Source organism: Rutidosis leptorrhynchoides, chromosome 1 (assembly GCF_046630445.1).
Source record: "Rutidosis leptorrhynchoides isolate AG116_Rl617_1_P2 chromosome 1, CSIRO_AGI_Rlap_v1, whole genome shotgun sequence".
Taxonomy (NCBI): domain Eukaryota; kingdom Viridiplantae; phylum Streptophyta; class Magnoliopsida; order Asterales; family Asteraceae; genus Rutidosis; species Rutidosis leptorrhynchoides.
This window is the reverse complement of record NC_092333.1, coordinates 257,221,412-257,239,469: the sequence shown is the minus strand read 5'-3', so window position 1 is coordinate 257,239,469 and position 18,058 is coordinate 257,221,412. Positions and strand designations below refer to the sequence as shown.

Sequence of the window (18,058 nt, the reverse complement as noted above, 5' to 3'; positions counted from 1 at the left end):
TATATATATATATATTTATTTATTTATTTATTTTTATCTATGTCAATAAGCTAGTGTCCAAGGTAATATGAGCTGAAAACCAAGCCCATGCAAGTGCATGGCAAATACACTAAAACCTCATGCACTTGCATGGGGATCAAAAATCCAAAAAATGCCTATAAAAGGCTGTGTTCTGATCGAGTTAAAAAACCAACATAATATTTCATTTTCCATTTTCATTCTCTGTCTCTTAAATATATTTATATTTATAATTATTATTTTAGTTTAAGATAAGTTTAGTTTAGGTATTGTAACGTTTAATTTACGGGTTTTTAAGTCAGAGTTCTGTCCGTGTACCGCTACGCTAATAATATCACTTTTTACCGTTCCAACTCGCTGTAAGCCTCCACGTCCCAACTTTATTTTCACGTATCGTTATTATCGTTATTTTTACTATTGTTATTATTATTATTATTATTATTGTTACCATGTCCACTTTATATAATTTATATTTTTATGCCGTTATAATGTCCAACTAAATACCCACAGTGGTGACTAAAATGTAAAACCTCTGGACAAATGGATTGAACCATTTACAATATTATGGTGTAACTTTGACTATTTTTAACATTGAGTTTAATCATAGACCCATTGTTATATAATTTAATATTTTTACCCCTATCACATAATTTATTAAATTAATAAGCGAAAGTGCAATAAATTTACATAAATTATGTTTCAACACCTCGGTGATCTAGACGGACATATGGACAAATTATTGACAACAATTTAGAAGTGTGATCCGGTGGTTTGGGTAATATTATAGTTTATATAATCGTGTAATTATAAAAAGGGAAGACCGTTATAATTTTGGTATTAGCGAAAGTTAAAACCGGATTAAATCTCAATTTGAATAGTCGGGGTATAATTTAATTCGCTAAAACAACATCTAAAGAAAGTTAGATTTAATTTTAGTTAGTTAAATCTTTATAAATCGAAAGATAAAATATAAGGATATATATTAAAACATCGTAATCGGACTTAAAAACAATCCATAATCCAGAGGGGACATATTTTAGTAGCCACTACTTTACTTTATTTTAAATCTCATCAATTTCACTTTTTACTACGCAGATAAATTTTATTTACTTTTACCGTATTACTTTTTACCATATTGTAAACCTTAATTACTTTTTACTATTTTATTATATTGCCATGAAAAATCTTATTTCTCTACTTTTTACAAATTAGTATAAATTGTAGTTTTATTTAGTTTCGTTAATTTAGTTATTTTATTTTAGTTAAATTTAAATTGCGTTTAGTTATAATTAAAGCCTAATCCAAACCCCCCCCCCCCCATTTTAATAGTTTAACTTTTAACAATTAAAACACCTGAAAACTCCATTTCCCTGTGGAACGAACCGGATTTACCAAATAAAATATTACTATACGGATAGGACAAAGTTGCCTATATGTGTGAAATCAATCCGAAATCATAAAAAAACCATTTAATCACAACCAATTCGTGTAATAAATTAAATCTAAATCCGTTCAAAATAAAAGGACACGATCACGCACATCAATGATCATATGATTATGTAAATGATGATTTACATGATTGAGTTGTGAATGCGTTTGTGTTATCAGATGAACCATACACACACAAAACCATCAGACAAATTTGATCATTTTATTGGGTTAGTTAGTTGAGCTAAGACAAAGGCAAATGTTATTGGGTTAGTTAGTTGGGCTAAGTCAAAGGCAAATGGGATAATAAGCTGTTGTGGGGTTAAACAAATTAAGGTGTACTACAGATCAGAAAAATAGAAGTGGAGAAGTGGTCTGGGGTGTTGTGGGTTAAACGGGAGGTCTCAAGTTCAAGCCCGGGTTGAGACAGTTTAGTCTTTTTGGAAGCCTATTAATCCTTTTAAGGTAGTCATATTATTTATATTATCATCCTTATTATTATTATTATTATTAATAGTAATATGATCATTTTAGTTATTAACATTACAAACTAAGATAATTAAAAGTATGAAGATTAAGTTATGGTTATTAGCATAAATTATAGATACAAATAATATTATAAGCGCGATTAAAGTTAAGTTATGATATAAATGGATTAATGGTATGATTTTAGAAAGAAATAATATGGCTATTATGATAAAAAAAAATGATATAATAATGTTATTAAGATATTAGAACGATTATAGTTATGGTCACGATAATTGAAATCTTAAGTAAAAATATATGTAACTCTTTATTTTTTTTAATAAAATTATCATCATCATTATTATTATTATTATTATTATTATTATTATTATTATTATTATTATTATTATTATTATTATTATAAAAGTTATAATTATTATTAATCATTATTATTATTATTTTTAACATTAATATTATTATTTGTAACATTATTATTATATCAATAAAGTTAGTTATTAAAATATGACACATATGTAAAAGTATATACATATAAAAATATAGACAATTGAAATAATATATATATATATATATATATATATATATATATATATATATATATATATATATATATATATATATATATATATATATATATATATATATATATATATATATATATAACTTGCTCGATTTATGAATATATGTGTTAATATATATACATGATATAGGTTCGTGAATTCGAGGCCAACCCTGCATTGTTCAGTTTTGTCATATGTATTTTTACTACAAAATACAGTATTGTGAGTTTCATTTGCTCTCTTTTAAATGCTTTTGCAATATATATTTTGGGACTGAGAATACATGCGATGTTTTTATAAATGTTTAACGAAATAGACACAAGTAATGGAAACTACATTATATGGTTGAATGATCGAAGCCGAATATGCCCCTTTTGCTTGGTAGCATAAGAATTAGTAAACCAGTCTACTAATTGACGCGAATCCTAAAGATAGATCTATTGGGCCTAACAAACCCCATCCGTTATATCGGATGCTTTAGTACTTCGATGTTGTTTTATCATGTCTGATGGATGTCCCGGAATGATAGGGGATATTCTTATATGCATCTTGTTAATGTCGGTTACCAGGTGTTCAATCCATATGAATGATTTTTTATGCAGATGCATGATGTTTATGAGAAATGAAATGAAAATCTTGTGGTCTATTAAAATGATGGAAATGAATGTTTACGATAAACTAATGAACTCACCAACCTTTTGGTTGACACTTTAAAGCATGTTTATTCTCAGGTATGAAAGAAGTCTTCCGCTGTGCAATTGCTCATTTTAGAGATATTACTTGGAGTCATTCATGACATATTTCAAAAGACGTTGCATTCGAGTCATTGAGTTCAACAAGATTATTATTAAGTCATTGATAGTTTGATATATTATGAAATGGTATGCATGCCTGTCAACTTTCGTTGAAATGAAAGTTTGTCTTTTAAAAACGAATGCAATGTTTGAAAAATGTATCATATAGAGGTCAAATACTTCGCAATGTAATCATATGTTATGGTATTCGTCCTTATGGATTTGGACGGGTCGTCTCACTATGTAAATATCATAGATGTCTTCGAGCATAGGCAAGTTAGGCAAACTGCCTAGGGCTCAAAAATTTAGAAGGGCCCAAAAATTTGAATATTTAAATATTTTTCTCAATATATTTAATTAAATCAAATAAAAAAGTGTCAACTAAAGGTAAAATACCTTGTTTTTAATAGTTAAATACAATGTAAGTAAATAAATAGATAAAATTGAAGTATTATTTTTTATGCGTAGCAAAATATTTTAATGTATATGTGTGCCCATTTTTATTTTCGCCGCCTTTAAATTGTTGAGACGGCCCTGGTAAATATTAGACGTTGTGTTTTGGGGTATTGCATTCCAATGTTATGCTTTGTCTCTGGTTTGTACACTATAATTTGAGTTCAAGTCTTGCATTTCAAAAAAGTTACACTCTCGTCAATCTTGAAATTGTAAGTATAGCTATTAAAAACGGATGATGATTCGTACACCACTAATTTTTAACCATACACTACCAATTATGCTTTACAGTATTGTACAGTATAACATCATAATGCATGTTTGATAGTTTACAGCTAAAAACATATGGTGTACGAATCATTTCTCATTAAAAAAAAAGTTAACTTTTGATTTTAACTATGACTAAGACTATGATAAAGAACATGGGAATAAGGTAACGTTTTGATTTGGGGATGATTCTCACACACACTTTTTTGATCCTCACACACCTATTTTAACCTTTTACTCTTCTAATAATACTCAATTGGTGTGTGAGGATCAAAAAAGTGTGTGTGAGAATCATCTCCCTTTTGATTTTGATTAGGTTACCTCATTATTCTATTCTAATAATCTACACACACGAACACATACACCAATGATCCACGCACTAATATAACTTAAATTATCATAAATGAATTGATTGATTGATTGATTAATTGAATCAAAACTTGTAACTGAGGATGTGGACGGGCAATTCAAAGCATCAACAACTCTGTCACTATCTCTCGTCACAACGGCCGGCACCAACCACCATCACAACCACCGTAACCAATCTTTATCTTTAAACAAAACACATAAAGCTCGAATCTTTATCATCAAGAAATGCAAAACCCAATACAATCACCATCATCAACCACCACTCTTTACACCATCATCACCATAACCACCATCCTTTTTCTCCTTTTCTTTTTTTCCCCATTCCCATCGCCGCCGCCACCGCCGTCGTTCTCCGACCCCTACCTTTTTCCCCACCGTATCTCCACCGCACAATACCACAACCACCAACTCCTTTTTGTCAATACAAACAACAAAACAACCGGCCAGTCACCACCTGCATCACCCACCATCGCATATTTCATATCCGGATCCTGTAACCATTCGGGTCGGATCATCCGGTTGCTTTTATCCATCTACCATCCAAGAAACCAGTATTTGTTACATCTTGACCGTTCTGCCCCTCAAAAGGAACGTGATTTATTAGCACTAAGTATTCAATCAATTGGGGTAATTTGGGCAGCACAAAATGTGAATGTTATTGGCAAATCTGATCTAGTTTCACATAAAGGATCTTCAACTATTTCATCTACTTTACATGGTGCTGCTATTTTATTAAAGCTTTCAGCTGACTGGGATTGGTTTATTAATCTCTCTGCTGCTGATTACCCACTTGTTACTCAAGATGGTATGTTTTGTTACTTGCAATTCTGTATATTTTTTTTCATAATTATTGTTCTAGGGTTTATCAGTGTTAATTAAAAATGCAAAGTACTTAAGTTTTGGGTTGTTATAAGTATTTTTACAAACTATCAATCTTATACTGATTTATGTTTGTGGGTATTCTACTGGTTTACTAAGTTACATTGCTAATTCTGACTTGAAATTTATTTATTTTTGTCTGTTTTTGGAGTTCTTAATGAGTTTGAATTGAGTTGAGCCACTAATTTGGTGTTTATTGATGAGGAATACCGGAATTTATCTGTACACCACTAAATATGCTTGTTGTATGGTACAACATTATAAAGCATGTTGAGTGGTGTATGGTGTACGGATCACCACCTTTGTTAATTTGGTTGTTTTGTTGGTTTATATCTATGTAATGTATGTTTTGTTATTATAGTCACAATGTTTGATATGTCATTACACATTGATGTTTTGTGCATTTGCTTCATAAACTTTACCAATGTTGCATATGTTTTCGTGTTTTGTTTATTATTGTAGATCTTCTGCACATTCTATCATACGTACCTAAAGATCTCAACTTTGTGAATCACACAAGCTACATTGGCTGGAAAGAGTATGGCAAAGTCACTTTTACATAATTTATATGGGTTATTTATTAAGTAGGTATTATTAGGGAGGTTTATTATATGTATATTTCTTGGTTTACAGGTCACGGATGTTGAAACCTGTGGTGGTTGACCCGGGGCTTTTTCTTAATGAGCCAAGTGAGATCTTTTATGGAACTCAAAAACGGCCTTTGCCAGATGCTTATCGGTTGTTCACAGGAAAGTATTCAGTTTTACCAATTTACTATTCTAATCTATATGCTTTTAATATTGAATTTAGTTATCTGAATTTATTGAGATGTCATTCGTGTTGTAAAACTCCCTGATTAATGCCGAGTACTCCTCTTTAGGAATCGGCGGAGCCGATTTTCCAAAATCTGAGTAATTAATTTTTCAATATCGGTAGGTCAAAATCAGATTTAGCTATGAATATCATGCGGGGCATACTATGCATCTTCTTGTGAGCATGATAACTTACAAATATTGGTGTGAACTCGTGTATAATCTGAAAGTTAAAACTTGTTTTGACATCTTGATATAGTAAAAACCGAAAAACTTACTATGTGATAGAATTAATCTTGATGTGAGCTCCATAATCCTTGTGACTTGTGAGAACACAGTTCTGCATCCTGAATGACTTGCTACTCCGTATATTCATTATAAGATCTTAAGTGATATGTATGTCTTATATAGTTCTAATCACTTGTAACTGTCAGTTTAAGAGTGTCTGGCAGAACTGCTTATCGTTTTGTTTGTCTAATCAATTATATACTGTAAAAGTAAGTAGATTTGTAAAAGCAGGTTTGAAGTTGATGATTGAGTAAAATGTTCCTTTAAAGCTTCTGACTATTTATTTTGTCATGATCCTTGTATTTCAATTGTCGCTTAAAAACCTTGCTGCTAAACAATTTTCCAAGATGTGTGAAATAAAAATGACCATTACTATAAATAGCAGTGTTGTAAACAGTGGTCGTCTCAGCCGACTAGTCGGTTTGGTGACTGGCCCGTCCTGTTTCGCTAAAAAAACATCTAATTAGTCGGTCAACTCTAAAAAGTCAGGTCAAAGTCAGTCTGAGATGTGAAAATTAAGGTTGGTCAAAGTTAGGTCAAAATTTTAATTGTTCTTATGGTCAGATTTTATGCCCTATATACATATGTTTGACATATATTTATGTCTAATATATATGTTAAATATATATTACTAAAAGTCAACGTCAGTAAACTAAATATATGAATGTAAAATGTTTGTTATATGTTCCTGCAGGTTCACCAACGTCTATATTGAGCCGAAAGTTTGTGGAGTTTTGCATCCTAGGAACAGAAAACTTACCCAGGACCCTTCTTATGTACTTATCTAACAGTCTATCTTCGCAATCTGTTTATTTCCCAACCGTTCTATGCAATTCACCTCGATTAAACCGAACGGTTGTAAACCACAATTTGCAATATTCTGCATACGTGACCAAACACGAACCACGGACACTCAACTCAGACGACTTTAGTGATCTAATCAACAGTGGTGCAGCTTTTGCCTCTCCGTTTCTTGTTGATGATCCAGTTCTTGACCTCATTGACCAAGAACTACTGAACCGTGGTCAGGGTAAACCGGTTCCAGGTGGCTGGTGTTTAGGTGACTCTAATGAAGACGCTTGCTCCCTTTGGGGTGATGCTGATGTTTTGAAACCTGGTTCAGGTGCTAAAAGGCTGGAGCAACGCATGGTTGAGTTACTCTCAAACGAGACATTTAACGCACATCAATGCATTTTCGAATGATGTGGACTGATACTATTGGTAGTATTTAGCATATTTAAGTCGGGGTTTATGTTTTATAGATTTATTTACACTTGGAATTTGTTGTATGTTTGTTATTTGCATTATGGGAGATTGGGAGATGATAAGTTCTCGACTTTTGCTCTTTCACACTCTTGTTAGCAAATTCATCAAGTACATAACATAGCTGCTTCAATTCCTTGTCTTTTGTATCAGAGTATTCTATTTTTATTTTTTTTTCTTCCTTTTTTAATACCCTAATAGGCAATACATGTGCTGTTCCAAACTTCCAATACATTAAGATTGTAAGGGTCTTTTTTCATGATTATCTGCGTTTTTCAATTGTAAGTTTGTGATTAGTTTTCTCTTGTGACATAAGCGTTAATATTTTGTTTCAACTTTCTATTATATTAATTCTAATTGTGAATATGATGTGTTGAACCAAAAATTATCATTTCTTATCTTATCATCTGTTGGTTTATAACTTTATGTCTTTAAAGGTAGTCAATCTACCTAACATTAAGTAGTATTTTCATTAAACAATAATATGAACTATGTTTTTTAGTTTCCCATTTAGTGAACGTTCTTCAGTTATATATGTTATACTTGGAAAGACCATGCTCTAATATCATTGTTGTGATCGATCACCATCACAATAAGTCACATAACTATGTAGAAGTTGATGATACGTCAAATTATAAGATGCTAATATAATCTGTGATGACCATATTAGTTGACTTATTTATTGGTATCATTTATGGAAGAGGGTTATGTTTTTTGGTTTATTATAGAGGTTTATTAAGGATTTATCACATCGGGTGACGGTTCCCTATTTGATAACTCACATTGCATTTGAAGAGCAATCGATTTTACGTCACTTATTCTAATAAAGAACCGAATGAAAGTGACTGAGAGGGCTTGGATTTATTGGCCTTTTGAGATTATATATGAAATTGGTTATTCAGTAGCTTGAGTTTATTACATATGTGTATAGATGTATTGTTGGATAGAGAAAGTGATATGCCTTGTTTATTTATTGTCTTTTTTATATAGGCATGTGAACAGGCAAAATGGAAAGAGTGAAAACATACTAATCGTCAATAGGCTTTTCTCACATATCTTTCCATATCTTTCCACTAGATTCCTTAGTCTCTTATCATCTAGTGGCTTAAATAAAAAAAGATGTTTTTGTATCATTAATATATTTTATTAACACCAATTATACTAACCCAAAGTTGTATCATTAATGTATTTTATTACTATTAATTATACTAACTCTATTAAGTCCCCTAGACTTTGTATGTATTAACTTTTATCATATACATGCATAGTCTTTATATATATATATATATATATATATATATATATATATATATATATATATATATATATATATATATATATATATATATATATATATATATATATATATTATTATATTATATATATTATTATATTATTTTTATTATTTATAAGTGTTACAAATGTTATTCTTATTAAGTCTAAATTTAAAATTGACTTTTTTTTAAAAGTTACCCAAAGTGATACTGTGTTCGTATATGTGGGTGGGGGCCATCTAACTTTTATGGTAATAGAAGTTCATAGGTTGGGCGGCATGTCTATGTTGTGTGTTGTCAAGTGTGATGACCCGGAAATTTCTAACCAAATTTAAACTTAATCTATAATGTTTCCGACACGATAAGCAAAGTCTGTAATGTTGAGTCACGAAAGTTTTGGAACTATATTCATGTAATCAATTATTCTTTGACTGTTTTCGAAGATTCACGAACAATATATATATATATATATATATATATATATATATATATAATTTCAAGTTATTTAGTAAACGATAGTAACATTCGATTATTGATTCGATTGATATTTAGATAAGTTAAACGTTTAAGATGAACAAATAAAACACTAATTTACTACAGTATTTTCGAATTGCTACAGTACCCAAAAAGCTACAGTGTTTTCGAAAATCACTATTTGCTACAGTAAAAACTCCTTTGCTACAGTAAAACACTATTGCTACAGTAAAAACGACTTGCTACAGTAAAACACTACTTGCTACAGTAAAAACGACTTTGCTACAGTAAAACGACTTTGCTACAGTAAAACACTATTTGCTACAGTAGCTACATTAAACACTTTTTGCTACAGTAAACACTATTTGATGTCGACGAACTAGCAAACAAAACATTGTGAGCTGGATTTTACAGCCATGCGATCGCATGGCAAACCAGTACAAACCCCATGCGATCGCATGGGGTACTTTTTCACGCCAAGTCCTATAAATTGATCGAATTGGCTCTGGTCTCATTCATTTCATATACTCCGTAATTATTTACTTATTATTATTATTATTATTATTATTAAGATTAATATTATTATTAATCTTATTATTATTAGTATTATTAATTAGTATTATACATAAAATACTACGACGAAGTTATGAGCGCGTCACTTTCAAAAATGGGTTTTCGAGCGAGATAGAGCTAAGGAAACTATGGGTTATAGCTATGAAGGTTATAGGTATTGTTCGGGAGTATTGCTTGTGAGTCAAACCTAGTGTTTATCATCTCTGTTGAGTCTACGTACTTTCCTACAATATTGAATCACAATATTGATACGTGAGCATTCATATCTTATCTTTTATATATTAATTGTGTATCCATGTCTAGAGCTCGAGTATATATATTTATGCATGCTTGTATGCTAAATTTTCTCATTAAACAGTTTATGATGAATCACGAATTAAATACATATATTACTGATAAAAGGTATATGATATGCATGTTTTTGGAAAGCTGGCGAAAAATCAATAACTTTTCATTTAGAAATCGCGTAATTTCGATAAACGAATTAAAAGATATGGTCAACTGAATTATGATTGACGTTAATTGGAATTGCTTTTGAATCCGCAATTGATACTTAAACAACTTATTTATAAGATTGATAAATTGGATTTTTGAATATTATTAGCCGAGTAAATGAATCCTTATATAAGGCACGTCTTGTTTTGTTGAACAATTGTCAAAATTGATTATTTTATCATATTTTAAAGCCTTATAAAAACTATAGTATTGAATCAGATTGACTTTTTGAAATGACTTTGGATAACTTTCGTATGTCGATCTCGAGCATTAGGATTGTGATACACTATGACCTGACCTAGCTTGATAGACATTTATTGACCAACATATGTTCTCTAGGTTGAGATTTACGGTTATTTGGTAATCCGAGTTTCGGTCACATTTTGGTGAACGACTTTATATGCTGCTAAGGTGAGTTTGATTTGCTCCCTTTTTAAATGCTTTTGCATTATATATTTTTGGGCTGAGAATACATGCATTTTATTTTAAACACAATGGATACAAGTACATACTAAATTCTACACTGAGTTTGAACCGAAAATCCCTTAGCTTTGGTAACTAGTAACTGCCAGTTATAAGAACTGGTGGGCGCGAGTAGTTGTATATGGATCCATAGGGCTTGATATCCTCGTCCGAGCTAGAGCACTAGCCTTTTAACGGACGTATGCTATTTGAGAAGCGTACACGTTGGTTTGTGTGTATTATTAAGATGATTATACAAAGGGTATAAATTATATATACGTTAAGTTTAGTTACCAGGGTGCTCAATTTCGTAGAATATTTTGATAAACGTTTCTGGATGAAACAACTGAAATCTTGTGATCCACCTTTATATACAGATTATGCGCAACATTAAAACTATGAACTCACCAACCTTTGTGTTGACACTTGTTAGTATGTTTATTCTCAGGTTACTAGAAGTCTTCCGATGTTTGCTTATATGTTAGACAAGCTATGTGCATGGAGTCATACATGGCATATTTTTCAAGGAAACGTCGCATTCACCAAATCATCACCATGTATCTTATTTTGAATGCATTGTCAATGGAAGTATCATTGTAAACTATTATATCACGGTGATTGTCTATATGTAGAAATCATCAGATGTCGAAAACCTTTGATTTAAATATTCATTTATGGTGTGCCTTTTCAAAAGAATGTAATGTTTACAAAACGTATCATATAGAGGTCAAATACCTCGCAATGAAATCGATGAATGACGTGTTCGTCCATATGGATTTGGAGCGATCGTCACAGTTGGTATCAGAGAGTTGGTCCTAGCGAACCAGGTCTTGCATAAGTGTGTCTAACTGATAGTTGTTAGGATGCATTAGTAAGTCTGGACTTCGACTGTGTCTGCATGTCAAAAGTTTTGCTTATCATTTCTTGTCAAAAATTACATGCTTATCATTCTTAAGTCTAGACACGTTTTCCTGCATTTATTGCATAAATAGTGTAAAGACAAAAATTCATATCTTAGCGTATCTGTTACTGTAAACTTTTCCTGACATCTTCCGAAAATTTCTCAATAATTTATGGGATTTTGGTATTATATATACATATGTAAATTATGTATTGAAGAATATCAATCTAAGTTCTATAATCTAATTCATATCAAAAATCAATTCCCTAATTATACAAGATGGATCCCGCATCTAGTTCAAATTCCTTAAACTCTGACAGCTATTCCGATATGGATATTCACCTGAATTCTGAAGACAGTGTAACTGGAATGGATCAACCAATCAGCCATCACCTATTCTGGATGAATTGGGGATGGGTTCGTAGCTTACTTAATCATTGGAGACAAGAAGAAGGCGATCCCTTCCATCCACTACACTGCCCTCTTGGCGAAGAACCTGAAGCACTTACCGGCGAACCTGTTAGTAATACCATTTTCTCTCTCATCTCCAGAATATCTCGTCATGATCATATACTCTCTCAAATTCTGGATCTTATTCATCCGCTCGTCCGAACCGCCAATCATCCCAGTGTAGTAGAAGAAGTCAACGAGCTTCGCGCTCGGGTAGTGGCTTTGGAGAATATGGTGCAAAGGTTACAAGCACCAGTAGAATCACTGGCATCAACAGTACCACCGACAACAACACCAACAGTACTATTACCACCACCAACAACATCCGCACCGCAAGCCTCAACATCACAATATGTACCTTGAACATCAACGTCATACGCACCATAGATACCAAGGAGTACCAACAAAAATAACCGATGAAGTATTGATTCATAACTTCATTGGAGAAATATTCTGCGGCGAATATGTAATCTCTAAAGTCTTAGAGATAATCTATTCCAGCCGTAACTGTAAATCATATAAGTGGACCGAAATGATAGAAGGAAGAGTAGAAACCCTGACCGGAATGGTGCACGATTTACAAGCTAGACTTGTTTTACCAACAACATCAACAGTACCCTTAGCCTCACCAGCACAGTCAGTGCTGTCAACATCGCCTCTAACATCACAAGCTCCGCCAGTTCAAGAAAGCACCGTGGACATCATTACGAGTCAACAACGAGTATATTGTATCAATGAGTTATGAAGTAATAACTCAATTCCTCTAAAGAATTTACATGTATATCTTATATGTATAAATTTTAAAACCATCATAAATCTTTTCGTACTAAGCTATTATGTATGAATTAAAAAAAAGGGTAAATATTACTCGGTTAAATTCATATTACTAATATGCTATGATGTACATCCTTCATTAACAACTTAACCATAGTTAACTACAATCTCTATTTCAACTCAATGAATGCCATTTCATAATAAACAAAGTGTATTATTCAATTACATAATTGATTTTATATTTTCATTTTCGATGTACTCGAAACTTTTCAGAAAACATCATCTGTACCTTGTAAGGTTCACAAGAATTCCACGAGCATCAACATCCTTCACCGAGAAATATCAATAAGAATAAATAATGAAGTATTGATTTCATTAGTGAAATACTCCGCGAAGATTATGTAATCTCTAATGTTTTAGAGATTATTCATTTCTAATTCAAGCCAAAAATTAAATGAGCTTACTATGATATTAACTCATTAAATCTGTATTACATCTGAAGAAAATACACATACATATATTTTCATGAAGACGGTAATAAAAATTCTTTTGTACAAAGTATTAATTATGAAATCTTTAACGGGTAGGTAATACTCGGGAAATATATAAGTTCACAATTAATATGTTACACTGTACATTCTTCAACTTTGATTCAAAAATCATTAACTATACTCACTATCTTCACAGTAATACACAATCATTTCATACAAATTCAATTACATATTCTGATATTGACGGATCAGAATCCAAGTCATAACTCTGAACCAGTGAAATCATTCTTAGATCTCTACATCTTTCAAAGCTTTACTTTGACTTCAAAACTGTGCAAGATTCTTTAGCATTGTTATTACCTAAAATAATCTTGCAATCCCTTTTCAAAGTATCCAGTTTTACCACACTTCCAACTAGTCAACTTCGACTTTTCAGATTAGCCTTATTGTAATCTGGACATATACGTTCTTGTTATAGGGGAACCTTTCATGTCCCACCACATTAGCAGTAAATTTACCAGCAACTTCATTAATCTGTGACTTAAGTTTCTTCGAAAAGTCACTATAATTATTCATTGAAACCCTATCATGTACTCATCCACATCTTGTAACAATAGTTGCCGTTCCAACTACCAGGAATTAGCAATCAGTATTTCGAATTTTGCAGCAATTCTACGCCAACAGTTATATATATACATATAATGTCTATCTCCTAGACTTACTTACTTCGAATGTGAAGTTTCTGAAAAACACCCCAAACTGCGAAATTAGTTCTCCGAACTTTGGAAAAATGCTGATGAAGCAGCAAAAACTGTGAACGACTTTAGTAGTCGAAAGTTTAATGATAAAGAGTAGTGTGTTGGAAAAGCACGAAAAAAAGAAAGTTTGGTGTTGGAAAACGGATTGAGCAAATCATGAAGGAAGCTGTGGACAAATCACAAAGACCAAATCTGCCTTCAAAGAATCCAAATGATTCAGTATCTGCTGAAGTCATTAACGAATACCTTGCTCCTGACTCAAAATCCGTTACGAACAAATCTTCTTCATCATCCTTCGATATTAGAAATTCTAAGATATCCTCGTATCTTTCATTATAAATATCCTCGATACTTCTGGAGATATCTTCATGACTATTCTTATCTGAAATCATTCATCTCTTCGCACTATCTGTGTTACATCATAAAAGAAACTATTTTAGTTTCAAAAATCTAAAAAATTAGAAAAATGGATGTTTGAAGTAATGTTGGGAATTGAAGCATGAGTTAGTATAATATAATGATACTTGATCAACGTGATTATATTACAATAAGTCATGCTGAGTTTCTAATGGAACGTGATAAAGGTTCACATATCACACCCTCATCATGAACCATGTTACATAACTCTTTTATTCTATTTAACCTCTAAACATATCAAGAAAATATTTTTCTTGATGATTCGGTCTTTTCCGGATATTCTGGTTTATTTGACAAATCAAGATCGTGCCATTACGATTACCTTCTCAGAACATTAACTATGTTCATCCAAAACTCCATACCTACGAATTCTGGACCATTATTCGCTTGACTTAAGGTCGGGAAGAGAAAATGAAAGCATGAAGCTCCGAAATATAATGGAGAATATAAAGCCCGATAACAACCCCGAAATTACAAACCGTGTATATCAATGCGTATAGCAATATAAAGACACGGGAGAATGAAAAATACTATAACCCCAAGGTAATGGTAGAAGAAAATAACTTCCTCTGGTGGTAGATGAAAAAGAAGAATGACAGATATAAAAGTTAGGAGTATATCAAGAATCAGAACTGGATGAAGCATTTCACAATCTTTTGGAAGTATGAAATAAGGAAGAAGATGTAGGAATGGTGAAAATAATAAAACGGAAGTGGTTAATTTATAGCGAAATATCAGACATAGAAATCGAGGCAGATTACGCATTTAATCAAAGGAAATCCTAATTTCCGCAATTACCGAAGAATCAAATCTTATTTAGATTATGAAGATTTTCTATTTCTTAAATTCCAAAAATCAATCGTTACTACGTCAAGAGTTAAAACGAATCTCTATTCTCCATTTCACTCTATTACGATAACTTCCCTCATACGCTTCGAGTAATCGGATTGTTTTGTCCATATTATTCAACGGTGATAAAATTCTATTTATCAACTCATATTCATCATGAAAATATTTTTATTGTTAGCCATGACGACCTCACTCAAATTTCGGGACGAAATTTCTTTAACGGGTAGATACTGTGATGACCCAGAAATTTCTGACCAAATTTAAACTTAATCTATAATGTTTCCGACACGATAAACAAAGTCTGTAATGTTGAGTCACGAAAGTTTTGGAACTATATTCATGTAATCAATTATTCTTTGACTGTTTTCGAAGATTCACGAACAATATATATATATATATATATATATATATATATATATATATATATATATATATATATATATATATATATATATATATAATTTCAAGTTATTTAGTAAACGATAGTAACATTTGATTATTGATTCGATTGATATTTAGATAAGTTAAACGTTTAAGATGAACAAATAAAACACTAATTTACTACAGTATTTTCGAATTGCTACAGTACCCGAAAAGCTACAATGTTTTCGAAAATCACTATTTGCTATAGTAAAAACGACTTTCCTACAGTAAAACACTATTTGCTACAGTAAAAATGACTTGCTACAGTAAAACACTATTTGCTACAGTAAAAACGACTTTGCTACAGTAAAACACTATTTGCTACAGTACTACAGTAAATACTATTTGCTACAGTAAACACTATTGCTGCAGTAAACACTATTTGATGTCGACGAACTAGCAAACAAAACATTGTGAGCTGGATTTTACAGCCATGCGATCGCATTTCAGGCCAAGTCCTATAAATTGATCGAATTGGCTCTGGTCTCATTCATTTCATATACTCCGTAATTATTTACTTATTTATATTATTATTATTATTATTATTAATTATTATTATTATTATTATTATTATTATTATTATTATTATTATTATTATTATTATTATTATTATTATTAATCTTATTATTATTAGTATTATTAATTAGTATTATACATAAAATACTACGACGAAGTTATGAGCGTGTCACTTTCAAAAATGGGTTTTCGAGCGAGATAGAGCTAAGGAAACTATGATTTATAGCTATGGAGGTTATGGGTATTGTTCGGGAGTATTGCTTGTGAGTCAAACCTAGTGTTTATCATCTCTGTTGCGTCTACGTAATTTCCTACAATATTGAATCACAATATTGATATGTGAGCATTCATATCTTATCTTTTATATATTAATTGTGTATCCATGTCTAGTGCTCGAGTATATATATTTATGCATGCTTGTATGCTAAATTTCCTCGTTAAACAGTTTATGATGAATCACGAATTAAATACATATATTACTGATAAAAGGTATATGATATGCATGTTTTTGGAAAGCTGGCGAAAAATCAATAACTTTTCATTTAGAAATCGCGTAATTTCGATGAACGAATTAAAAGATATGGTCAACTGAATTATGATTGACGTTAATTGGAATTGCTTTTGAATCCGCAATTGATACTTAAACAACTTATTTATAAGATTGATAAATTGGATTTTTGAATATTATTAGCCGAGTAAATGAATCCTTATATAAGGCACGTCTTGTTTTGTTGAACAATTGTCAAAATTGATTATTTTATCAAATTTTAAAGCCTTATAAAAACTATAGTATTGAATCAGATTGACTTTTTAAAATGACTTTGGATAACTTTCGTATGTCGATCTCGAGCATTAGGATTGTGATACACTATGACCTAACCTAGCTTGATAGACATTTATTGACCAACATATGTTCTCTAGGTTGAGATTTACGGTTATTTGGTAATCCGAGTTTCGGTCACATTTTGGTGAACGACTTTATATGCTGCTAAGGTGAGTTTGATTTGCTCCCTTTTTAAATGCTTTTTGCATTATATATTTTTGGGCTGAGAATACATTCACTTTATTTTAAACACAATGGATACAAGTACATAGTAAATTCTACACTGAGTTTGAACCGAAAATCCCTTAGATTTGGTAACTAGTTACTGCCAGTTATAAGAACTGGTGGGCGCGAGTAGTTGTATATGGATTCATAGGGCTTGATATCCCCGTCCGAGCTAGAGCACTAGCCTTTTAACGGACGTATGCTATTTGAGAAGCGTACACGTTGGTTTGCGTGTATTATTAAGATGATTATACAAAGGGTATAAATTATATATACGTTAAGTTTAGTTACCAGGGTGCTCAATTTCATAGAATATTTTGATAAACGTTTCTGGATGAAACAACTGAAATCTTGTGATCCACCTTTATATACAGATTATGCGCAACATTAAAACTATGAACTCACCAACCTTTGTGTTGACACTTGTTAGCATGTTTATTCTCAGGTTACTAGAAGTCTTCCGCTGTTTACTTATATGTTAGACAAGCTATGTGCATGGAGTCATACATGGCATATTTTTCAAGGAAACGTCGCATTCA

General features: G+C 31.4%; 1 protein-coding gene across 1 annotated transcript; it reads left to right on the top strand.

Annotated features, from left to right (window-relative positions):
* The first annotated feature begins 4,349 nt into the window (after window positions 1-4,349).
* On the top strand, window positions 4,350-7,829 carry LOC139869108 (beta-glucuronosyltransferase GlcAT14A-like). Its single transcript, XM_071857436.1, has 4 exons — window positions 4,350-5,177; window positions 5,714-5,789; window positions 5,885-6,001; window positions 7,047-7,829. The coding sequence occupies exons 1-4, from the start codon at window positions 4,598-4,600 to the stop codon at window positions 7,552-7,554; spliced, it is 1,281 nt and encodes a 426-aa protein (XP_071713537.1). The 5' UTR covers window positions 4,350-4,597; the 3' UTR covers window positions 7,555-7,829.
* The last annotated feature ends 10,229 nt before the right edge of the window (window positions 7,830-18,058 follow it).